A 26,144-nucleotide genomic window follows, 5' to 3' on the forward strand; every position below is an offset into this window, starting at 1 on the left:
TTCTTGGGATGTGGGAGCTTGGTCACAACTTTCACTTTTTCAGTGCTTAAAGCAAGGTTTTCTTTTTTTTTTTTCAGACAGAATCTCACTCTGTGGCCCAGCCTGGAGTGCAGTGGTGCGATCCCAGATCACTGCAACCTCTGCCCCCCAGGTTCAAGTGATTCTTCTGCCTCAGCCTGTAGCTGGGACCACAGGCGTGTGCCACCACACCTGGCTAATTTTTGTATTTTTATTTTTTTGAGACAGTCTCACTCTGTCGCCCAGGCTGGAGTGCAGTGGCATGATCTTGGCTCACTGCAACCTCTGCCTCCTGGGTTCAAAAGATCCTCCTGCTTCAGCCTGAGTAGCTGGAATTGCAGACGCCCACCACTATGCCCAGATAATTTTTTTGTATCTTTAGTAGAGATGGGGTTTCACCATAATGGCCAGGCTGGTCTTGAACTCCTGACCTCAAGTGGTCTGCCTGCTTCGGCCTCCCAAAATGCTGGGATTACAGGTGTGAGCCACCGCACCCAGCCTTAAAGCAAGCTTCTTAATTCTCAAAAAAGTTAATCTTGAGAGTTATCTAGTCCAATCCTTTCACTAACAGTTGAAGCAGCACCCTGGCCAACACTGGTTGATGGTAGGCTTAAGTCCAGGTTTCATGACCACATTCTACTCCATAGTACTACAGCTCTCCTGCATAAACCAATCTTGCACCCCTTAACTGGTTATGATTCCCACAAGGTAATAAACATACATATGGATACACTGCCAACTGCAAGTCCCTCTTCCAGACTCAGGCAGGAGTGTGGATCCTTCCAAGAGGCTTCCATTTTTCTTCCATAGGGAGCTGAGTTGTTGGGTTAACACATAACCAAAGTCTTGCTCTCACCTATTTAGGAAATGCAATCCCCATGACAGAATGTGTATGTAGAAGTCCTCATCAACCAGGATTCACTGCAGACATCATGAAACTGTACCCTTCCATGACCGGAGAACTGCACACATGGGACATCATCACACAAGCACTCGTTCATCACACACACACTCTGCTATTAATCAGTTTATAGATACTGTTCTTAGATATCTCCCCAAATGCCTTTTCCGCATGCTCGCTCACATCAGTAGCTCCACTGCCTCTGATCCTTTCACATGAATTTATTTCTATACAATGTTCTAAAAACACCCCTTGGTTTGTACATAAGGTTTTTTCTTTTTTTTTCTTCATTTTTAGATTGCTTTATAACAACTGGTTTCCTGATTTTTTTTTAAAATTTCCTTTTCTCTGAAATCTGCCATGATTAAAAAAAAAAAAAAAAAAGACAAAAAAAATGCTGTGGCTGGAGGACAGGGGTGGAGAGAGGGAAAAAAAGGACAAAAATAAACAAAACATCAAATATGAAAATTCTCAGAGATAATGCATTTATAAACACAGAAATGGTTACAACAAAGATGGCCGTGATGAGTGGGTATAATATATTTATATATATATATTTATATATAAATCCGTGTCCGGCATCTGACCGTGGCACCTAGGGAGCTAAGTCCAGTCCTTGTGTTTGCCTTGAACTCTCCCTTCTCCGCCACACCCCTGTTTTGGAGTTTCACAGATAACACAAAGCCTCCCACAGCTCCTTGGGGGGTGGGTTGGGGAGACTGAGAGTATAGGGTCTGTGTAGGCAGAGAAGGAGAGAGGCTCCAAGGAAATCCCTAAAACCATAACCCACACTTCTAAGCCACCTGTGACCAACTTGGGAATTTCTGGCCCCTTGGGGACCACATCTCAGCCCTTGCCCCCTTCAAATAAAAGGAGGTCTATCCCCTACCCCGAATCTTCTACCAGCAGTCAACAGGAAGTGAGACGATGTAGGGGAAGAAATGGCTCTCAGGGACTGAGGCAACTGAGAAACCTCTGTTCTTTTGCAGGCAAAAATAGAACAAGAGGCTGGTTGCATTTGGGGCTCCCTTTTCTCTGTTATCTGGGAGGGCCAGCCTCTAGTCTTCTATCAACCCAAACTTTGAGGATAAGGAGGGTAAGGATAGGGTAAGTGACCACACTGGACAAGTTTCTATGAGGTCATAGCAAATCCTTCCCTTGAGCACCAACCCCCAATTTTAAAAGCTTTGCTTGGGAGGGGAGGCTGCTGGACGACACCATCAGCTCAGTATTCCTTTGCAATCAGGAGGGCTGATGTTCCTTTTGAAGAGTTCAGAAAAAGGATGGTATCCTGTGAAGGAAAGCTGTGCCTGAGGCCCAAGGAGATGGAGCCAAGGCCTGTGAAGGAAGAAGAGGACTTTTCCCACCAAGAGGAGCTGGAGAAAGAAGAAACCAGGACTACTTCTTCCTCTCCCCAGTGGGTGGCAGCACGGATCTCTAAGAGCTGGCCAGGTGCTCCACCTGGATGGTGCTGGTGGTGACAGTGAGGCAGATGTCCTTATGATGCTCCGCTGTCTTATAGGGGGTCAGGTCAAAGGAACACTGGGGTGGAGGGTTGGGGTTGCTGTCCCCACCACCCCCACCCTGGGGGGCTGCCCCAGGAGACTGGAAGTGTGGTGGTGGCTGTTGCTGCTGCTGCTGCTGCTGTGATGCCTGGGACGCCTGGGCCTGGGCCTGGGCCTGGGCTTGCGCTTGAGCTTGAGCCTGGGCCTGAGCCTGGGCCTGGGCCTGGGCCTGGGCCACTGCTGCCGCCGCCGCCGCTGCCTGCACTTGTTGCTGAAGATCAGGAGGGTTGTGTTTGCGCATATGTTTCATAAGGTATGTTTCCTGAGGGAGATGGTAAAAAGAAGTTGAGGGATGAAGAGGAAGGAAAAGAGATTACTTGTAACTAGCACCCTAGGCTCTAATTCTGCTAGAGTTAAGGTTTATAATGGTTTTCTGGAACCCAGACTGAGCAAAACTCAAGTAGCACTTTCAGTGCCTCACTACTGAGAAAAAAAAGAGAGGGGAACCTTTAGAAGTCAGTGAACATTCAACTGGCAAAGGAATGAGCTGCTATTTTTTTCGAAGACCCCTGAATGAAACAACTTTACAACCTCTTCTGGAGTCTCACAGAAAATATCTAACTGGGCCGGGCGTGGTGGCTCAAGCCTGTAATCCCAGCACTTTGGGAGGCTGAGGCAGGTGGACCACTTGAGGTCAGGAGTTTGAGACCAGCCTGGGCAACCAATCCCGTCTCTACTAAAAATACAAAAATTTGCTGGGCATGGCAACATGCACCTGTAATCCCAGCTACTCAGGAGGCTGAGGCAGGAGAATCGCTTGAACCCAGGAGGTGGAGGTTGCAGTGAGCCGAGATCACACCACTGCACTCCAGCCTGAGTGACAAGGCGAGACTCTGTCTCAAAAAAAAAAAAAGAAGAAGAAGAAAATACCTAACTGAAATCTTGCTCCCCTCAAAATTTCAAGTGGCTTTATTTTGCCTTATGTTTAAGTAAAATGAAGAATTACAGTTTATCAGTCTCTATAGGATTAGGGGATCAGGCATCCCCTAAATTCCTCGGCTATGGGTCTAATTCATTTCTGAATATTTCCTTGTTCTGCCAAGTTGAAGCTAGGGAGGCAGGGTATTTGCTGCAACAGATCTCTACCCAGAAAATGGGATGAAGTGGACTGTACTCTTAGAGGACTATCAGGAAGGAAAGAGAAGAAACGGAGCACTCACTGATGTGTATGCCCGACTGCAGATAGTGCAGGTGTACACCTTGGCATGCTTCACTGTGTGCGTAGACAGGTGCACCTCTAGTGAGGCTGCATCCGTGTACGCCCGATGACAGTTGTGGCACTTGAAGGGTTTATCTTTGTTGTGCTGCCGTCTGTGGGACTGAGAACATTGGGAGAAACCAGAATGAATACGCTGTCCCCTTCCCTCCTGCCCCCTTGACCTTGCTGGAAAGCAAAAAGGTAGGTGTCAGGCCTCCCAGCTTCTCTCTCCCTCTGAACAAAGTAGAAATTGTTTCCAATGAAACTTGAGAAGCTACAGGCTAAGGGTGGAAGCATACCTCATGTAGCACATACCAGGATCCCAAGACAGCTTATGCCCATCTCACCAGTCCAGTAGTTCTTAAAGTGAGGCACGGGGATCTTTAGGGAACACTAAGATCTTTGCAGGGGGCCCACAGGATCAAAACTCTTTTTTCTTTTTTTAGATGGAGTCTCACTTTGTCATTCAGGTTGGAGTGCAGTGGTGCAATCTTGGCTCACTGCAACCTCTGCTTCCTGGGTTCAAGCGATTCTCCTGCCTCACCCTGCAAGTAGCTGGGACTACAGGCACATGCCACCACGCCCGGCTAATTTTTTTTTTTTTTGGTATTTTTAGTAGAGACGAAGTTTCACCGTGTTGGCCAGGCTGGTCTTGAACTCCTGAGCTCAGGTGATCCGCCCGCCTCGGCCTCCCAAAGTGTTGAGATTACAGGTGTGAGCCACTGCGCCCAGTCAAATCTTTTCAAAATAATAAGACAATGTTTGCCTTTGTCTCTCTTGAACCCGGGAAGTGGAAGCTGCAGTGAGCTGAGATCGTATCACTGCACTCCAGTCTAGGTGACAGAGCGAGCCTCTGACACACACACACACACACACACACACACACACACACACACACACACACCCAAAATGAAAAACCTAACTGAAATCTTGCTTCCCTCAAAATTTCAAGTGGCTTCACTTTGCCATGTTTTACATGTAACCTTTACAGAGGTTACATGATGTGTGATAACACAATAGGCCAGAAGCAGCAGATATGAGAATCTACTCATCTTCTAGCTTAAGACATTAAAGACCCCTGTGCCAGGTGCAATGACTCATGCCTGCAATCCCAGCACTTTGGGGAGGCTGAGGCAGGAGGATGGCCTGTGTCCAGGAGTTCGAGACCAACCTAGGCAAGATAGCAAGACCCCATCTCTACAAAAATTAAAAAACCAGCCAGGTGTGGTGGTGCATGCCTATAATCCCAGCTACTTGGGAGGCTGAGGTGAAAGGATCACTTGAGACCGGGAGGCTGAGGCTGCAGTGGGCCGTGATCACACCACTGCACTCAGCCTGGGTGACAGAGCAAGGTCCTATCCCAAAAATGAAAAATAGACACCTGCAAAAATGTATAATCATGCCATTCTTCTCACTCAGTTGTTTTTGGAGGGTCTTGGAATATGTTATTCATGTTAACACACAATGGGTTTTTGTTCTTTCTAAACAGATTACCATTATGAATACTTTTCAGGTTTTTCAGTTTTACAACCTCTATTTAGATAGCTATTACCCACATAAACAAAAACTCTTTGGGTCCCTCGATAATTTTTGAGTGTAAAGGAGTCCTGAAAACATTTGAGAACCACTATACTATTCAAATAGCCCCAAGTCTCAGACTCAAGGTCTGTGTGGAGGGTGGAACATTTACCTGCAGATTGGAGAGTTGTGTGAAGGCTTTCTCACAGCCTGGGTGTGCACATTTGTATGGTCTATCACCAGTGTGGATTCTGCACAGGATGAGAAGAAAGGGAAAGAATGTCAGCAAGACCACTTAGGAACTGGCTCAACAAGTTTTCTCCAGTTCAATCCTGCTCTCCTAAGGAGGCACATCAGATGAGCCTCCAAGAGGCACCAGCCTTCCTCTCTGATGTGGATCAGGTACTAATGCTTTGCTTCTGGTCAATGCCTGCATCACTCAGCTCAAGCTGAGGCTCCTCTCTGCTGGGGGAGGAGACTGAGGACTTGGCACCCAAGGGACAGGCAGCCCACAATGTGGCATACAAGTCAGCTCCTACAGTAACCGTCCTAACGAACATTCAAGAACATAAGATAAACACAATGGCAAGGAAAAAGAAAAGAACAACGCGTCTTCCTTGGTCCCACCTTATAGCCAGAAACAATCCCCTCAGCCTTGAGCATCACTTCCAGAGAATGTTATGGTATCAAAGAAAAGCAGAGTTACACTGATTGTGGAGAGTAGTAGTGATATTAATGGAAACTCATGAAAACTTCTAAGTACTTTTTGCAGTCCAGCTCCCTAATGGCAGGAAATGCCTAGTTTAGTACCAATGTGACCTCTTTCCCCAACACCACAGGGCCCTCTGCTAAGATGAGCCAAGGACTTAAGGGTGCAGTGACACCCGCTCCTCATCAGCAACTTCAGAACCATCTCTATGACCAGGTGCTTTTCTGGACCTCTGGTATAAAATCTCAAAAACGTCACAGGACACGTCTCTTCTTTGTGAAGAAAGCCTGATTCCTCCTCTTCTCAAAGCAAGATGCCTGATCACTTTGAGATCATCACATCCACAAGAAGCCGGGTGAGACGGTCTATGGCCTGTAAGTCTGGACTCCAGTTCAACTTGAGATAGCACCGAAGGAGATCATCACCTCTTCTAGTTGGCAGGTTCACTTCTTCCTAGTCACTCCAGATTCACGGGATAAACACTGGGCATCTTTACGAAGCATGAGGTTTTTCATTTTCTGTTTGCTGATTCTCTCTGAACATTTAGTACATGTTTTCTTTTGTTCTTTACTCTTGGCATCCCTCGGAGCCTTGCTTGTTGCTGTGGGTGTCACCAGGCTGGTGTCCAGCTAATGTCTGATTTTATCTCCTGTTCATAATTGGTGCCCTAAGGGCTAGAGGTACGGTCTTCTCCACTCAAATGACTCTGTTTTGGCATCAGGGGGCAAATCTTGCAAGACGGGTACATGAGTATTTTCAGGGAGGAAAATCAGAGAACAGTTGTTTCCACTCCGGGTATGTGTCTGTCTCCCATGGACCACTGAATGTCATACAGTCACTGCAGCTCCCCGATGTCGCTCTTGCCCCAGAGAGGCTCGCTCTGTGTCCACTTGAATCTCCAATGGTGTTTGGTCTTCCTTCTCCCAGATGCCAGCCAGGTCTCTCCTCCAGCCAGGTCTCTCCCCCGCCCCCCGCATGCGGGTTGTTGTGTGTGTCCGGGGCGGGGGTGGGGAGGGCATGCCAGCGGGGCGGGGTCAGTAGCCCGCCACTCTCCCTTACCGTGTGTGCTGCTGGAGGTGGGAGAGCTGGCGGAAGGCCTTCTGGCAGTAGGAACAGTTGTAGGGCTTGGCCCCCGAGTGGATACGGAGGTGCTGGGCCAGGTAGGAGGTGTTGGCGAAGGTCTTGGAGCAGTGCGGGCACTTGTGGGGCTTGATGGTCTCCGTGTGCATCTTGGAGTGGATCCTGCCGGAGAGGAGAGGAGGGAAGGGAGGAGGAGGAAGCAGTTCGACACCAGGGGCTCAGCTCTCTGCTGGGTGAAATGATGTTGCTTGACGGATGAGAGCACCCCCTTCCTCCCTCCTCCCAAAAGCACTCCAGCCTGGATAGGCAAATGAAGAGGACACCCAGATCTAGGTTGTTGCTGATCGTAAGTCGGTGGCTAGAATGGCAGTGAGATGATGAAGAGCTGCAACCCATGGCTCCTGGTAAACTTAGTCAATCTCATCAACCCTCCGCTTTTTCCTAAGGTTAACACACTCACCACAGATACCCTGCTTCCAAATAGTAATTTGAACAAAGACCAATACCGCCTGTTCCCCATGGACCTGAAGTTGAATGCACACCTTGGCTCTGAACTGAAGCATATAGTAAAAGCAGGCCTGCTCTGCAGAAGATTTCCAAACACAGACACAGAGAGAAACCACAAAAATCGTTCCAGACTTTGGAATTGGAGACCACAATTTTCAAGGCCCCCCAAATAGCTAGGATATATAATTTCCACAGACAGTAATAGGAGGTTGAGGCTACCAATGGGCAAAGGTGAAAGGGAAAAAAAAAAATACATGTGGAGGAGTAGGTGCAGGTAACATGGCCTTAGGGTTCACGGCCAGGTGGTGGGGTAAACCAAGAGCAGCCTTACCGGGTGTGCTGCTGAAGGTGGGAGAGCTGGCGGAAGGATTTCTCACAGAAGTTACAACTGTAGGGCTTAGCCCCTGAGTGTATACGGATGTGCTGGGCCAGGTAGGAGCTGTTGGCGAAGGTCTTGGAGCAATGTGGGCACTTGTGGGGCTTGGTCTCGGTGTGTGACTTGGAGTGGATCTGCATCTCCGACTTGGAGTAGAATGTCAGTGAGCACATCCGGCACCTGAGCCAAGTGAGGGCAATGGTTAGAACCCTTCCCACCAAGAAGGTGTGGCTGAACCCTCCCGTCTACTTCCGAGAGAAGCCCACCTATCTGAGCTCTCTCCTGCTCCAGCCTGAGAGTAGAGCTCTATGTGTTCATCTTCATGGCCTAAGCGTCTAACATGAGAGAAGCCCACCTATCTGAGCTCTCTCCTGCTCCAACCTGAGAGTAGAGCTCTATGTGTTCATCTTCACGGCCTAAGCGTCTAACATGGTGCCCAGCACATTATAAATATTCAATAAATGTTTGCTGAATGACTGGACTGCCTCGATGTGCAAAAATGTATTTCAACCAGATAAAACAGAGTAACAGTATGAACTCCGGGCAGATGCAAATTTCAGTGGGCCAGGAATATCAGTTAACTTGTTTTCCTTCTGCCTACAGCTTGATGTCAAACATTTAAGGAATTCCTTTCTCTAATGTTCCTATGTATGAAGTACATGCCTCTGTATTCCTCAAGACCCCTGGATGATAATGAGGAACAACTAGATCCTCTCCTGCCTCCACAGATAATTTTCTTCCCTCGGATTGTCCCCTACTTCTTTTTTGGCAGTGATTCCTAGAGGGATGGGGGTGAGGAAGTATCAGAATTATTTGGAGGGGCTTTTTCAAACCATGTATGTCTGCTCTCCACCCTCTTATCTGACGTTCCATCCATCATCTACCCACCCCTTCCCTGCCCAGAGCCCCTTGACAATCAAGTGAAAACCACTTTTGCAATGACCAAAGTAGCTGCTAGGGGAAGGTGCCATCCCTCAAGCATTTGGGAGAAAAATGTTTACAAAGCACCTATCTTCCAAGCTAAACCTTTTCTCTTCCCTAGCACATGCAGCCAGTGTCAGCACTCCGGGTTGACATCAGTAGCACCTGTTCATACTTTCACTCATCCCAACTTGGCAATCCTTTCCACTCTGGTATTGTCCACCAAATATCAAATAAGGAGGCCTCTGAGCAAGTTAAGCCGCGACTATTCAAACTTTACTGAGCAAGAGCTATCTTTCATTTTCGTAAGCAATTCACCAGTAAAATGGGAGCTAGTAGAAAAGGCAATGGCCTGGAAGCCAGGCAATTAGTACAAGTCCCTCTTCTTTGGGTTCTCCCTAACTTATCTTCTTAAGAGAGGCTTCAGATGGTGTGGGGTGATGATTTCTGCACTTTTTTCACCTCAGGAGAATTTTTTAGTTACCAGATTATTGATCCCTGGCAGTTGTCTGAGATGCCCAATCATTGCAGAAGACAAGGAGGCTCTGTTTATAGTGAGCATAACCCAAAGGACACAGCCAGTGGGAATCGGGATGCCTGGCTTCTACTCAGGGTTCAGTTATAAACTTGCTCATTAATAGACCTCAATTTTCTGGTGTGTAAAATGGAGAAATAAATTTTTGCCCCCAGAAGGACCAGCAAACACCTAGGACAGTCAAAGGTAAGCCAAGTATTCTCCAGTAATAAAACTGCATTCATCTTAAGCCTTAGTGCTGACGGACGAGCTCATGCTAGTAAATATTTCACTAAGACTGAGGTTAGAAGCTGGACACACTGTCACTTGAAGGGCAACTGTACTAAAGTTGCAAACTGATTTCCCTTGATGCTACAATTTCTCAGACAGGTAAAACATATTTATTTTAACCCAAATAAAATCTCATCAATTTGTGTGTGAGGGTGTTCAATAAACAACTCTGCCCTTAACATTAAGGTTAATTTTAAAAAATAATAATAACCCACTTAATCCAAGTTTCCAATAAGAGAACTTGCAAAACTTAAATTCATTTATAATGTGCTGGCAAGGGAATGAACAATCTCAGAAGACACTAGGTATAATAATGAGGATGAGCATAATGATAATAGTTGCCATTTGTTGTTAGGCCTGACAGTGCCAGGCACTAGGTTAGGCACTTCAGACACACAGTTTCTACTCCTCACAACCTGGCAAGCCTTACCCATGTTTTACAGAAAGGAACACAAAGACTCAGAAAGTAAGTAATTTGCCAAAGGGCAGTTATTCACTACAAAGCCATGATGCCAGCCTACTTTAAGACTCCTAACACCAGAGGTATTCAAGCAGAGACTGGAATCATCTGCCAGGAAGGGACTGACCAAGGAGATCATTAAAATATTTCCAACTTGAAAATCCTATGAAGTCAAATAAGAGAGAGTCCTCTAATGCAAGGTGCTGGGTGGTTGGAAAGAAATTTAATTTTGGAGAGTTGTGGCAGTCAGCAGAGGATAGAAAAGCCAGCCTCCATATCACTGGGGGCATTCCTCCAGGGGCACCATTCACATCCAGCACAATGAGAACGGGGCCCTCGGAAGCATACAATGCAATGGCCTTGATTATAACGATTACAATGGCCACTTTGAATTATCATCCATGCTACCTAAAATGCTCAAAACAATTTCAGATATTCTGACTTTGCCTCAAAACATTTCTACAAGATAGATGAAGGCATGGTTGATCTTCCCATTTTACATATGGGAATGAAGAGTGGGAGATATGTTGACTTGCCCAGAGTATCAGAACCCAATTCCCCCAATACCCAGTCAAATGCTACTGACCACTGACATGGATATGGCTGACCCACACATGCATCAAAACAGAAATTCATTGTGATTAAAAAGATTTCTTTTGCCGGGCACAGTAGCTCATGCCTGTAATCCCAGCATTTTGGGAGGCTGAGGCAGGCGGATCACCTGAGGTCAGGAGTTTGAGACCAGCCTGGCCAACATGGTGAAACCCTGTTTCTACTAAAAATACAAAAGAATTAGCTGGGCATGGTGGCGAGCCTGTAGTCCTAGCTACTTGGGAGGCTGAGGCACAAGAATCACTTGAACCCGGGTGGCGGAAGTTAGAGTGAGTTGAGATTGTGCCACAGCACTCCAGCCTGGGCGACAGAGTGAGACTCCGTCTCAAAAAAAAAAAAAAAAATTCTTTGGAACGTCAAGAGTTCTGAGTTTCTGAAGAAATTCTGCTTACCTAGGATACAGTAAGTCTCCCTTCAATTTCAGAGTTCTTTGTAGTCACCTGGGTGCAGGGTCATTCAGGAATTTCAAAAATACTGAATGTGTGGAAAGTCCTATGAGGCTTTCTTCCAACTGCATATTCACATTTCTTTTAATATACACAGTTTGGAAAGTCCAGAGATAGCTTTAATGTGGGTCCCAGTGAAGAAAGGGCAGAATGAGAGGACCCTGGATCCATCAGGAGGGCTCTCTCTATAGGATGTTAAAGGATCCTTCCACTACTTCTACAAATTGTATATAGACGTATCTCCATGTCACAATGGCCTCACTTTAAACAAACACACAAGAATCCAGATTTCTATATGATAACTTAAAAGGGATTTTAATTTTATGAACTGATATATAAAAGAATGCCTTTAAATGAATCAAACTTGTCAGGTACCTTTATAATATGATATGATGGAAACATTTTCCAGGAACACTTTTATTGTATAAAGTGGGGTACACCTGTAATAATAAAGCTGCAATGAACTTTTGGATTATGAGCTGGAATTCTGCAGTGCTCAATTTTGCATAGCAACACTCCTCTCATTTTCACTTATAAAGAGCGATTTAAACACTCTGTAGGCTACTCTCCACAGTAGAACTATACCACACAAATAAAAATAAATGCTAAGTAACTATTTCTTAACTTTCTTTTGACGTTCCCAACATTTCAAATCTTATCTGACATATACTCCCAACAAATGGGAGGCATAAACAGAATTATCCCCATTTTACAGATGAGGAAACTGAGGCCCAGAGAGGGGAAAAGGACTTGCCCAGGGTCACACAGCAAATTCGTGGTGGAGCCGGGAACTGAATCCATGAGCCCAAGGCTCTGTCCATTTCCTGTGCCGCAGTTCCCTTCGCTCCTAAAATGGGAACAACATTGCCCATCTGGGTACACTAAGGAACTAAGGACAGACCCAGACTCCCAGCCATGCACATCTGCCCGTCTATATCAAAGCTGTGACAGTAGTTATCCCACTCTATACAGTGCTACCAAACTCCCCAAACCCACCAGGGCACGTGACAGTTCTCAAAGGGATTAAAAGATGTTCAACTTTCAAAGGGCGGGGAGTTTACTTACGTAATTATTTTTGTATAGTATCACATGCAAATATGCTTTTTGGTAAAGGCAAACTTAGAGGAAGTGGAGAATCAAAATGACTTTCATAAATCAGAAAGCGAGCAAAGTCATTCTGTAAGTATATACTCCAAAGGGGGAGGCCTCCTATTCCTCCTACCTTCTTATGAAAGCCCCTCCCATCATCCCAACCATGCAGGGTGAGGCAGGCTCAGTGTTCAAATATGACCCAGGAACTGGTGTATGGCACATAGGTTAGGTGCTTACCAGAAAAGTTTCTTAGAAAAATAGGAATGGAATATGTAGAAAGCAAAAAGGAGCTACAGACAAGAGTCTCAAACCCAGCATAAAGCCGCATTACAAGAGAAAGATTCTACTTTGTTACTAAAAATAAGTCAGTGTTAACGACCCCCAAAACAAGGGTTAAAAAAAGGAAAGGGTGAAATGGGTCTCTGCATCCTAACAAGATGCTAGCAGCTCTGCCTCCTATCCTATGATGGGACACCTGACATGCAAGTGGCTCAGAGCTGGGAAGCTGTCAGAGTGTAGCACCTGACTGGGGCAGAACACAATGAGGGTACAGGGAGAATCACCAAGCTAGGCATCCTCGCCTCATCCTGCCCCTGGCTCTGAGTCTTACCTGTAGGTCTTGCCGTCTTTCTGATGGTCATCATCATCCTCAGGGGAGAGGACATAAGGGTCATTCATCTCAGGCAGCCCTGATTCCAGCATCCGCTTCTTCTTCCGGCCCCGGGGCGGCTTAGGAGCCACACTGCCACCTCCACCACCACCTCCACCTCCTTCCTCGGTTAGGGTCGATGCTACTTTCTTGGAGAGGTCAGGGACAACCTGCAGGGCTTGTGAGCCAGGGGGAAGAGCTGAGACAATCATGGGAGCCGAAATGGGGAAGGTCTGAGCTGATGATGCTGTGGTCACAAGAGAGCCTGAGGGGGACGTGATTACCAAACCCGGACCTAGGATTGGGAGAAAAAGGAGATGGCGTCATGTTGTTCAGTTCTGATCCTAATCCTATTTCATTTCCCCCACATCATTGTCTAATTAACCCCTCACCCCCCTGCCGACCCAACCCAGAGTACATAGGAAACCCCAAACCCTGTAGAAAAATAATGGTTTCCTAACCCTTGTCCCCACCCCCCTGGTAACAGTGAGATTTACCCCTTGATTGACTCCCTTCTCTTCTCCACCTCTGAGAACAGGAGACTCCTTGATTCAGAGAAGGAAAGAATGTCACCTCCTCAAAGGCAGGGACCGCATCTTCTACTTCTTTGTATCCCCCACAATGCCCAGCACATTGCTAGGCACACAGTAGGCACTTAATAAAAATGTGATTGAGTAATCAAACACATATCCCACTCCCCATGTCCGTGGAGCCCCCCAGCCTGGGGTACTGATCATGGAGGATCAACACCTCAGATTGGAGAAGAGCAGAGTTGCTCACCAGCAGTCATCAGTCCTGTAGACGGCACAGGGACCACCGTGATATTCTGGGTAACGGAGGCTTGGCTGTGTGGGGTCAGCTGGTCTGACTTGGACTCCGTGTCCATACTGATGCCCGAGGGCAGGGACACTGAGGCAGGCACTGTCAGCAAGGTGGGGTAGTGAGGTGGAGCCAGACCACAGCCCTTCTCTGGCAACAGCTGATCCTTCATCTTGTTGATGAACATTGTGTTCTCAATCTAAGAGAAAAGGAAGGGGAACGGAGCACCCTCTTCAGACTGAGAGGCTGATTCTGCTTGCTTGTGAGCACAGTTCAGTGTCTGTCCGCCTTAGGGATCAAGGATGAGTACTTCATACCTTTGGCCTTCTAGAGAGAAGCCAAGGCAGAAACACTAGATAATTCTCAGCGGTGGGGGACGAAGTAAAACAGCATGTGGTGTACCTTCAGTCTCCACAGTAACAGAACTTGCTACTGAGAGTTGGGGAGAGCAAGAAAGCAACACCACTTACCTGACCTGAGACTGTGGGGATAGAAGGCCAGAAGTATGGGTTAGAATTGAAGTGAGATTCTTCCATTCTACCTGAAGAAAAAATGAGAGAACACATCACATTCAGGAATTACTCTGAAAAAGCTAAGCAATGGAGAAGGGGAACTGAAAGGTCCCTGGTCTCCTCTGGCACCTGATCACATGGTTGGGGACTGGCAGTCAAGACCTTAGTGTCTAGCACATTAGTCCCTTGGTCAGAGCCACTTGTCACTGTATCCCCATCCAACAGAGGCTATCCTACTTAATGACCGTGAAAGAACTTACACGTATCGCATTTACTCACACAATGTTATTCATGCCCCCTAAAGAAAAACTGGTATTACTTTCCTTTGCTGGCAAAAAGAAACTGAGGTCATGAGAGGGGAGGTCACAGAAAACAAATCACTGACTGACTTGAAAACGGCCAGGTACTAGTACCTATCATTATTCCTTTCTCTTATTCTTCAAAACTATACTCCTTAAAATAAAAATGTTATGTTTTATTTTTTCTGTTTTTGAGACAGGGTCTTACTCTGTCACCTAGGCTACACTGTAAGGGCACAATCATAGCTCACTCCAGCCTCAATCCAGCCTCACTCCAGCCTCAATCTCCCGGGCTCAGCCTCCCAGGGAGCTGGGACTACAGGCCGTGTACCACTATGCCGGACTAATTTCTTTTCTTTCTTTCTTTCTTTTTTTTTTTAAAGTAGTGACAGGGTTTTTCCATGTTGCCCAGGCTGGTCTTGAACTCCTAGGCTCAAGGGATCAGCCCACCTTGGCCTCCCAAAATGCTGGGATTACAGGCATGAACCACTGTGCCCAGCCAATAAAAATTTCAAGAGTTCCGGCCAGGCGCGGTGGCTCACGCCTGTAATCCTAGCACTCTGGGAGGTTGAGGCAAGCAGATCACGAGGTCAGAAGATTGAGACCATCCTGGCTAACACGGTGAAACCCCGTCTCTACTAAAAATACAAAAAATTAGCCAGGCATGGTGGCGGGCGCCTGTAGTCCCAGCTACTCGGGAGGCTGAGGCAGGAGAATAGTGTGAACCTGGGAGGCGGAGCTTGCAGTGAGCCCAGATTGCACCACTGCACTCCAGCCTGGGCGACAGAGTAAGACTCCGTCTCAAAAAAAAAAAAAAATTTTTTTTCAAGAGTTCCAACCAATACGTCTACAGTTCTATGTGGTTTGAAAAGGTTCCAGGCCAGAACATAAAACGACTAAGAAAATTAAAAAATGAAGACTGGGTGTGGTGGCTCACACCTGTAATCCCAGCACTCTGGGAGGCTAAGGTAGGTGGATCATTTGATGTCAGGAGTTCAAGACCAGGCTGACCAACTTGGTGAAACCCCATTTCTACTAAAAATAAAAAATTAGCTGGGTGTGATGGTGCATGCCTATGATCCCAGTTATTTGGGAGGCTGAGGCAGGAGAATCGCTTGAACTGGGAGGCGGAGGTTTCCGTGAGCTGAGATCGCGCCACTGCACTCCAGCCTGGGGAACAAGAGCAAAACCCCATTTCAAAAAAAAAAATCAGAATCAAAGCATATTTTGAGTACCACCTACCATCAAGATCACACCCCACCAATCCCACCAAGGTCTAAGAACATCCATGGTGCTACATTGGGTACCACACATGCTGTGCTGAGCAGTGAGAATCAAGGCATTAGTAGTTTTAAAAGTGTTCTGGCACTAGCAGTATCCCAGGTTTCCAAAGCGTTTCAGAACAGGCATAATAGTGGGCCTGTTTTGTAAATATACTGTATATTTTGGTCAAAACTCACCAAACTACACAGTTAAAAGCTTTGTGTTTTATTGTATGTAAATTATATATGCATAAAATATAAAATATATAAATCTCACAGTTTACTAACCTCAATTCCTAATGTGAAATTGAAGTTCTAAAATATTTAATTGGGTTAAATATTTTAACAAAAACACATTTCAAAAATTAATTTTGTGTTTTTTTATATTTAAATTTGACTATACTTGAATAGACATTCTATTGGCTTTGTATTTTTTTCACCCTTCACCATTCTCAAGTCAAAATATTTTTAGTAACACTCACTACACCATATAGCAAGAGTGCTAGACTCCTGCTTTATATTTCTCAAAAACTACGCTTCCGGCCAGGCGCAGTGACTAACGCCTGTAATCCTAGCATTTTGGGAGGCCAAGGCGGGCTGATTCCCCTGAGGTCAGGAGTTCGAGACCAGCCTGGCCAACATGGTGAAACCCCATCTCTACTAAAAGTACAAAAAATTAGCCAGGCATGGTGGCGTGTGCCTGTAATCCCAGCTACTCAGGAGGCTAAGGCAAGGGAATTGCTTGAACCTGGGAGGCGGAGGTTGCAGTGAGCCAAGACTGCGCCATTGCCTGGGCAACAAGAGTGAAACGCCATCTCAAAAAAAAAAGAAAAAAAAAAGGAAAAGAAACCTTTGTGAGAAATAAACAGCAAGAAAAGTTACCCCCCAGAATCATGCCAACAAGCAACAGATGGGTACAGAACACAGGCATCCCACGACCCGGTTTCACATTCTGATCACTTCTCCTACCAAGGTTTAACTGGCAGTATGTTGGTCAAGAGTAGCTTCCCAAAATCCTGAACCAGCGAAGACAGAGCCCCACAAAAGGCAAAGAAGAAGAGAGTGTGAGACTGGTGAAATGGAGAAATGAGGAACAACAACAAAAAACAAACAGTATTACCAGGCTGCTACTCTGAGCAAAGCACAACCAAGGTTCAGGTGGGGAAGACCCGTGACAGGCAAGTTAGACCCACTGAGGATACACTGGAGGCAGACACTAGATATACTGAGAGCTAAAGGGCAGACTGGGCACAGAAACTCAGTTTTAAATACTAAGGAAACAGGGAAGGATCTTCAACAAAGGCGCTGAAGCTGAAAATCACTCTAACATAACTCTGTTCCTTATTCTTTTATAGAAAACATCACTTTTTTTGTTCTATTAAACAACACCCTCAATTTTCATAGAATCTATAAAGGGAAAAACTGAATTTCAGCCTTTTTAAAAAGTAGCAAGGGTGTAACGTACCAAATCTGTGACTACAACAGTTTCACATAAATAGGCTCACTATTAATAAGGACCAAAGATCAAGTATACATCAATTCTGTTTTCTGAGTTATAAAACACAGTAAAATGAATCAGTCTCTGATACAGATACTAACTTGGTCCTTCCAGCCATAGCTTTATAAAGGGGTCTTACAGCTGGGTGTGGTGGCTCATGCTTGTAATCCCAACACTTTGGGAGGCCTAGGCAGGAGGATCACTTGAGGTCTGGAGTTTGAGACCAGCCTGAGCAATATATTCGAGACCGTGCCTCTAAAAAAAAATTGAAAAAAAAAAAAAAGGGGGGGGGTGTGGTCGTGTATACCCATAATCCTAGGTATTTAGAAGGCTGAGGTGGAAAAACTGCTTGAGCCCAGGAGTTCAAGACTGCAGTGAGCTATGAACACACCACCGTACTCCAACCTGGGTAATAGAGCAACACCCCATCTCTTAAAAAACATGCAAGTTGGCCGGGCGCGGTGGCTCAAGCCTGTAATCCCAGTACTTTGGGAGGCCGAGACGGGTGGATCACCAGGTCAGGAGATGGAGACCATCCTGGCTAACATGGTGAAACCCCGTCTCTACTAAAAATACAAAAAACTAGCCGGGCGAGGTGGCAGGCGCCTGTAGTCCCAGCTACTCGGGAGGCTGAGGCAAGACAATGGCGTAAACCCGGGAGGCGGAGCTTGCAGTGAGCTGAGATCCGGCCACTGCACTCCAGCCTGGGCCACAGAGCGAGACTCCGTCTCAAAAAACAAACAAAAAAAACCATGCAAGTTGCGGTGGCTCACGCCTGTAATCCCAGCACTTTGGGAGGCGGAGGTGGGCAGACTGCTTGAGTCCACCCACATGGCCAACATGGTGAAACCCTATCTCTACAAAAAATACAAACATTAGCCGGGCATGGTGGCGGGTGCATGTAATCCCAGCTACTTGGGAGGCTGAGGCAGGAGAATCATTTAAGCCCGAGAAGCAGAGGCTGCAGTCAGCAGAGACTGAGCCACTGCACTCCAGCATGGGAAACAGAGAGAAACCCCGTCTCAAAAACAAACAAACAACAAAACAAAGCAAAGATGGGGGTCTCAGGTTATCTTCAGCCAACAGAATCAAGATAACAATCAGATCATAGTTTAAGAGAATCCAATCTTGCCAAACTTTTTGGGAAGCAGCAATCACATCTTTTACATCTGTATCTTATAAATATCCCCAACACACGACTTTATCACCAAGACACAATTACATATTTCATGAATTGAACAACCAGTAGACTACATATATAGATTTTGCAGACAATGCTAGGGGTTCAAATCTTATCCACAATCCATGTCCAACCTTCTAGTGGAGGGAAACGAAACAGACAAGAAGTAAGAGTGGTGATAAATGGTGGGAATAAGTAGAGAATTAGAACGGAGAGAATGGGTGCGGTGGCTCATGCCTGTAATTCCAGCACTTTGGGAGGTCAAGGCGGGTGGATCACTTGAGGTCAGGACTTTGAGACCAGCCTGGCCAACGTGATGAACCTGGCCAACATGATGAAACCCCATCTCTACTAAAAATATAAAAATTAGCCAGGCATGGTGGCACACGTCTGTAATCCCAGCTACTCAGGAGGCTGAGGCAGGAGACTTGCTTGAACCTGGGAGGTGGAGGTTGCAGCAAGCTGAGATCTCACCACTGCACTCTAGCCTGGGCAACAGAGCAAGACTCTGTCTCAAAAAAAAAAAAAAAAGATCAAAAATAATAATTAAGAGGGAGAGTAAAAGAAACAAAGGGCCAATGTATAATTTTCCCCAAAGAATCAAGGAAGTTGGCTGGGTGTGGTGGCTCGTGCCTGTAATACTAACACTTTGGGAGGGTAAGGTGGGTGGGTCACTTGAGCTCAGGAGTTCAAGACTAGCCTGACCAACATGGCAAAACCCCACCTCTAATAAAAATACACAAGGTGTGGTGGCGGGCACCTGTAGTCCCAGCTACTTGGGAGGCTGAGGCAGGAGAATCACCTGAGTGCAGTTAAGTCGAGATTGCACCACCACAGTCCAGTCTGGGTGACAGATCAAGAACCTGTCTCAAAGGAAAAAAAAAAGAATGAAGGAAATAAATGCACTATGGATGTGAAAACGTAGGAAGGAGGAGGCTCAGCACGGTGACTCATGCCTGTAATCCCAGCACTTTGGGAGGCCAAGGCAGGTGGATCATGAGGTCAGGAGTTCAAGACCAGTCTTGGCCAATATGGTGAAACCTTGTCTCTACTGAAAGCACAAATATTAGCCAGGCATGGTGGCAGATGCCTGCAGTCCCAGCTACTCAGCAGTCTGAGACAGGAGAATAGCTTGAACCTGGGAGGTGGAGGTTGCAGTGAGCCAAGATCGCACCACTCACTGCACTCCAGCCTGGGCAACAGAACAAGACTGTCTCAAAAAAAAAACAAAACAAAACAGTGGTGGACAATATCACCACTATCATTATCATTAAAACTTATTAAGCACTTACTGTGTTCAAGGCAGCGTTCTAAGCACTTTACAACTATTACATCATTTAGTCCCTGCAACAATGAGGTAGGTACTGTAATTCCCATTTGAAATGAGGAAACTGGAGGCACAGAGTTCAACAGCAAATAGCAAAGCAGGAATGTGAATCCAGGCACCAAAGTGCAAGTTAAGGAAAGGGGTTCTACAAGGAACCAAAACCACACAACTGTAGTACACACTTTGTGTTACGGCTTGATTCAGGAAATAAAATTTAGAATATTTCCAGGAATGAACTATGTATTTTCCAGCTAGTTCTCAACAAATGCTTTCAAAATTGAAGTTTCTGATAACAGCAAAATGATATGCGGTTCAAGGTCATATTCCCTATTCTGTGAAACCTGACTTAGCTACCAAGATAACTTTTTTTAAGATGACAGAGCCTGAATAAAGAGGCCAGACGTTACAAAGGAAAATAAATAAAAAGCCCCTCCACTTCCTTGGATACCTAGTTGATTGCTCTGCTTTGATGCTTAAGCGAACCACAGCTGGTCCAAGGACAAGACAAGACAATACATATGTGTTACGGGCTTCTGAGAAATAGGTCAGTCCAAAAGGGGGACCACAGAGAGTACTGCTCATCCAACTAGAAGCCACTTTTACCAGCAAAACGACACCTGAGAAATGCTATGCCACTGTGCCACTGATGAGACGGACTTAATCATCTCTGTACTCCTGAAATGAGATCAATGGAGAGCTAAGAATCAAAACTATTGCTAGAATACAATGTAAATGGCGCCCACTAGAGTTGTGTAACAGGGCGCTCTGGTGAATGCAGAGCTAAGAATCAAAACTATTGCTAGAATACAATGTAAATGGTGCCCACTAGAGTTGTGTAACAGGGTGCTCTGGTGCCAGACCTGCTTACTGTCTGTTTTCCCACTTTATCTTTTGTGGAGGAAATTTCTCCAATCCATCCCAACATCCAAGCAGGCACATATCAACATTCTTATCACCCAAAGAAGCCCACTGATGTTAACAGAAAACTCATGTCCACACAGAGAGTGCCAGTTTTCATGATTATGCCAATATATTTAAAGAAAGCACTTTGGGAGGCCAAAGTAGGAGGATCACTTGAGCCCAGGAATTCAAGAACAGTCTGGGCAAAATAGGGAGACCTTGTATCTACAAAAAATTAAACATCTCTACAAAAAATTTAAAAAGCAGCTGGGCATGGTGACTCACACCTGTAATCCCAGCTACTTGGGAGGCTGAGGCAGGAGGATAGCTTGAGCCCAGGAGGTCGAGGCTGCAGTGAGCCATTATCACGCATTGCACTCCAGTCTGGCCAACAGAGTGAGACCCTGTCTCAAAAAAAAAGAAGAAAAAGAGAATAAAAAGAAAAAACAAAAGAGAAGGAAAGATATAACTGGTGGAAAGAAAAATGCTGGCAGGTTGAAAATCCGGGTTCTCGGATCAATTTTACTATTACACCAAGCCTCAACTGTTCAGTTAAGAAGAAGGGACGTTTACGGCTGGGCGAGGTGGCTCATGCCTGTAATCCCAGCACTTCGGGAGGCCAAGGCGGGTGGACTGCCTGAGCTTAGGAGTTCAAGACCAGCCTGGGCAACATGGTGAAATCCTGTCTCTACTAAAACACAAAAAATTAGCCGGGTGTGGTGGCGTGCGCCTGTAATCCCAGCTACTCGGGAGGCTGAGACAGGAAAATCGCCTGAACCTGGGAGGAGGAGGGGTTGCAGTGAGCAGAGATCACACCATTGCATTGCAGCCTGGGCGAGAGCGAGACTCAGTTTCAAAAAAAAAAAAGGCCAGGCGCGGTGGCTCATGCCTGTAATCCCAGCACCCCAGCACTTTGGGAGGTTGAGGTGGGCAGATCACGAGGTCAGGAGATCGAGACCATCCTGGCTAACACGGTAAAACCCCGTCTCTACTAAAAATATAAAAAATTAGCGGGGTGTGGTGGTGGGCGCCTGTAGTCCCAGCTACTCGGGAGGCTAAGGCAGAAGAATGGCGTGAACCTGGGAGGTGGAGCTTGCAGTGAGCCGAGATTGCACCACTGCATTCTAGCCTGGGTGACAGAGCGAGACTCCGTCTCAAAAAAAAAAAGAAGGGAGGTTTACTATAAGTTGGAGGGTAATTTTCTCTTCAGAGACACAAGAACTGCATATTCCTTCTCCAATCTCAAAAGAAATCTCAGAAGCCCTCAGGAGATACAGAAGAGAGACATTATCAAGTATTAATAACAGTCATGAAACACAGCAGGACTTGAACTCTCGGACCAGAGCTTTGTCTGTCTGACCACATCCTTCCATAATGCTACCAACCAGCCAGGGATAAAGATGACATGGCTTCCAGCAGGTGTTTTTGGCAGATACGGAGAAGACCACCATCTCTTTCCCAGAACCCACTAATTGTTTTTTACTGTTATTTTTTCAAACAAAGCATGACTTTCTTTTCCCAAGAAAATAGCATTCCCTTAACACAACCAACTCTTAGAAAACCATGAAATACATTCATCAACTTCAGTAGCTAGAGAATGGCCTTGGGAATCAAGACTTGTGAATTAACTTTTTTTTTTTTTTTTGAGACGGAGTCTCACTTTGTTGCCCAGGCTGGAGTGCAGTGGCACGATCTCAGCTCACTGCAACCTCCACCTCCTAGGTTCAAGCAATTCTCCTGCCTCAGTCTCCCAAGTAGCTGGGATTACAGGCGCTTGCCAACACACCTGGCTAATTTTTGTATTTCTAGTAGAGATGGGATTTTGTCATGTTGGCCAGGCTGGTCTCGAACTCCTGACCTCAGGTGATTCGGTCTCCTCAGCCTTCCAAAGTGCTGGGATTACAGGCATGAGCCACCGTGACCAGCCAAGACTTGTGAATTCTAATTCTAGGTCCTATATCAGTGGATGACTCTTAACTATTTAAGTGGAAGAATTAACCATTTCACGAGGTTTCTATTAGGATGGAGAATGGAAGAGGATGAGGCCTTTATAAAGAAGTTTGTAAAGCATATGGTAATGGTAATGGGGTAAAGGCAGCACAAAAAAGAGAAAGAATTAAATACCTCAAGTGCTTCTGAAAGGAAGAGTTACAGAAATACTTTCACAAGATGAGGACTATTAGTGCCAATTAGTGAAAATTACATGAGGACTACATAATTACAAAGGATCTACCCAAAAGTAACAAATCTATAGCCTCCAGTTTAGTAATCATCTACAAGTAACATCAACAAGATGGAAAAAAAAATCAACTTGAATTCAACTACAGAAAGAACTTAGACACTATTAAGAAACCATTCCAAAACCATACAACTGCAAAAAGTTACCTTAGCTCAAGACTTGTAATGAAGAAACACAGAGAAAGTTTTTTTTTTTTTTTTCTCAATAAGGAAACAAAATCTCTTTCTCTCAGGTTCTAAAGACATTCAAGAAGGGCCATCCCAGTAGGATGTGTGAGGCTTTCCTGCTACTATCCATAAACTCTTCCAAGTACAAGTAACTCAGAACAAATGCACCCCAGTGTTACTGGGAAACACCATCGCACCATGCACAGACTCAACAGGACTGCTACCACCACACGGCTGGCAACCTGGGCCAACAGCTTCTACCCTGGGCACCACTGGACCACTACACCCTGCATTCTGTGGGAGGGACAGCACTGTGGTTCTCCTTGCCCTGTCTGTTCCACTATAAATGATGGATCTGGGGAATGTGAGGTCAAAATAAATAAGACTGGAGAAGAGATATGTACCCAATATTTAATCAACAACTTGGCTCAGAAACCTTCAGAGCATTTTATAAATCAACCTGGAACTGGTTTTTAAAAGATACCTCTGGGATCATAAGCTCCGAACTCAAACTCTTTAGGTTCACTCACTGCCATTTTCAGGCCACCCAAAACTCTTCCAGACCTACTTCTGGAGTCTACTCCATACAGTTTTATCCACTTCACTCCAAACTACCCATGAAGCAGTTTTTTTGTTCTTTTTTTTTTTCCCTGAAAATTTCATCTTGCCACACCAAACTCAAATAATCCTGTGTCACAGATTCTAATCACTCCACAGACCCACTTCTAACACTCCACTGGAGTATTCGTGATAGGAACTCCATTCTAAACTCAGCCCTGCTTGTTCCAGATACAGGAAAGCAATTCCATAAAGACTATATTGGCACTTAGGGTCTTTGTGTCCCAAAGCAGAATAAAAAATCTCTCCTTTGGACACAAGGGAACACTATTCAGTGGCTTCACCTGAGCACTTCACATTTCATTCCTGATGAGCATTAGTGGGAATGGAAAGTGATAGGGTACAGTACCAAGTTTTTATACAAAAACTTCCTGGGGACCCTCAATAGATAATAGAAGCAAGCTGCTTTTTCTCCCACAACAAACCTCAGCATTACAATTGCTATCACTTTAAGTATTCCATCACATTGTGAAACACACACGCACGCCCCATTTGGTTGTGACCCCTTCTCCCCCAAAACCAGAAAAGCCATTAACCCAAAAATTCTTACCCTCTCTCTCTCTTCCTCCTGCCGTCTTATTCCTTCTCCTTTCCAGGGCTCCTGAACTTTCTGTAAACAAATTGTCTAGGTTACAGGGGCCAGGCAGGGTGCGGCCAACACAGAACTGTGGAGAACCTCAGGAATTATTTGTCAGCAGTCAGTCTGGAAGGCAGGCAGACCCCCCAACCAGCAATCCAAAGATGGGTGGATATAATAACAGGAGTGTAGTGCAACCCTCTATGTGGATACGAGGGAAATAAATCCAATTCCCAGAAACTAAGACGAACTCTTATCACCAGCGTGTGGATTCCACTCCTAGGCTCAGACTGGTCCTCGTTCGTTCCCAGGCCACAGGTAACCAGGGGTCAGAGAACAGAAGAGATGGAGCAGGAGGAGGGTCTCTGCCCCAGAGGAGTGGCTTCAGAAGGCAAAGCTGAGGGCTGGGGGATGCACAAGCCCTTGTGTCAGGCACAGTGCCAGTTCAGGCCCAGTCACTTCCTCTAGCCTTCCCCCCACTTCTTCGAGGACTTCGCCCCCTGCCTCCCCAAGGCCTTGTGCCAAGAAGTACCTCCCTCAGCCTGCACCGTGGTCTGTCTACTGGAGACCCCAGCTGTCCCCCCAAAACCTTCGCTCCCCTGAGACAGTTCCTGGGAGCCTTCTCCTGATGTCGTCCCCTACCCCTTTCTCAAAGACCCTTCCTTGGGACGTCCCTCCTTCCCCTCCAGGGAGCTGAACTCTGCCACCCACCAGACAGGCACCCGCCCCCTAAACCCCCCCATTCCTCCCCATCGCCCGCTCCTCCACAACCACTTCCGGTTCCGGGACGGACACACACACACACACACACACACACACACACACACACAGTCACATCGTGGACCCCCCCCTTCCCCGCCCGCCCAGGGAAAAGGGGAGGGGGAGGAGCAGGGAGCTTGGCGCGCGCCGGCTGCAGCGGCGCGAGACTCACCCGGCGGCGACGGCTGCGGCGGCGCCAGAGCCTGAGCCAGAGCGCGGGAGGGGCGGCGTTTGCTGGGAAACGAGGGAGCCGAGTGGGGTGGGAGGACCAGGAGGGGGCGAGGGAGGGGAGAAAGCGCGAGGCGCAGCGCGCGGGCACGCACTTCTGGCGCGAGACAGACCCACACACTCACACGCAGGGAACGCGCGCGAGACACCCGCAAGGCGGGGGCGCGAGGCAGTGGGTGGCCCCCCCTCCCCGCCGCCCTCCCCTTGCACTCACCCGGAAGTGGTGCTGCAGCTCGTGCTCCCGCGAACCCCAATTCCTCCACGCCCCCCTCCCTCCCTCCCCCCAACAGGCTCAGAGAAGAGCTCTGCTGAGAGAAGGCGGGAGCGCCGGAAACGAAAAGGGGGGAGGGAGGGAAATAGCAATGTAGGGGGGGCGCTAATGGAGAAAGAGGGGCGTGCAAAAGCCGAGTCACTTCCGGGAGTGGCTGGAACACATCCGGCGCCGCTAGAGCTGCGAGATAGTCAGGGCAGAAGTTACGGTAACTCGGGGCGGAAGTAGCTTCTGCCCAGCGACCGGGTAGAGGGGATGTGACGCTATAGCGGAAGTGAAGGCGGGTTCCGCTAAGGGCAAAAGCTGAAACCGGAGGATTGCGGCCCTGGGCTTCCGGAAGGGACTTCTGGGGAAGTGGGGGGCGGGGGGGATGGTGGAAACGCGACAGGTTCATCAATTATCCATCAAGGTAGGAGAGGTGTGGGTTCTTCAGATGCTAGGACTCCGTTTCTCTTCCCTCTGGGTGGAATAAGCTGATGTAGGAAATTACCATTATTTTTTCTGATACCCCCAAGAATGTCTCAATGCTTTGAATATGCAGGAAAGGACTAGGACGTGTCCATATTTTTCTGAGGTCCCTACTTAGGCCCAGTTAGAACCTCTCCCAGCCATCAAAATCTCCCTCTCTGAC

At 46.7% G+C, this 26,144-nt stretch overlaps 1 protein-coding gene across 19 annotated transcripts; it reads right to left on the reverse strand.

Annotated features, from left to right (window-relative positions):
• Nucleotides 1-1,125: 1,125 nt before the first annotated feature.
• Nucleotides 1,126-25,670, reverse strand: ZNF384 (zinc finger protein 384). Of its 19 annotated transcripts, none has more exons than XM_023232384.2 (13): nt 25,457-25,669; nt 25,187-25,248; nt 24,229-24,288; nt 14,147-14,217; nt 13,638-13,875; nt 13,355-13,402; nt 12,819-13,152; nt 11,871-11,963; nt 7,828-8,052; nt 6,969-7,151; nt 5,373-5,451; nt 3,645-3,803; nt 1,133-2,746 (listed from the first exon to the last, which is right to left on the reverse strand). In XM_023232384.2, exons 4-13 carry the CDS (start codon nt 14,210-14,212, stop codon nt 2,357-2,359), a joined length of 1,815 nt encoding a protein of 604 aa, XP_023088152.1. In that variant the 5' UTR covers nt 14,213-14,217; nt 24,229-24,288; nt 25,187-25,248; nt 25,457-25,669; the 3' UTR covers nt 1,133-2,356. The 19 variants fall into 19 exon arrangements, with proteins under 19 accessions (XP_023088157.1, XP_023088152.1, XP_023088148.1 ...); XM_023232380.2 differs by having other exon boundaries at nt 24,229-24,659; XM_023232382.1 differs by lacking the exon at nt 25,457-25,669 and adding an exon at nt 24,516-24,659 and having other exon boundaries at nt 25,187-25,448.
• Nucleotides 25,671-26,144: the final 474 nt, after the last annotated feature.

This window comes from Piliocolobus tephrosceles, chromosome 10 (assembly GCF_002776525.5).
Source record: "Piliocolobus tephrosceles isolate RC106 chromosome 10, ASM277652v3, whole genome shotgun sequence".
Classification (NCBI taxonomy): Eukaryota; Metazoa; Chordata; class Mammalia; order Primates; family Cercopithecidae; genus Piliocolobus; species Piliocolobus tephrosceles.

Bases quoted from the DNA above. Each gene is read 5' to 3' on its own strand.
- ZNF384 (XM_023232383.2), bottom strand. From the start codon at position 14,212: ATGGAAGAATCTCACTTCAATTCTAACCCATACTTCTGGCCTTCTATC. The intron at 7,152-7,827 runs GTAAGGCTGCTC...CCTCTCCGGCAG, and splicing joins CACCTTCAGCAGCACACCCG to GATCCACTCCAAGATGCACA. The intron at 5,452-6,968 runs GTAAGGGAGAGT...CATCCTGTGCAG, and splicing joins CACCTCCAGCAGCACACACG to AATCCACACTGGTGATAGAC.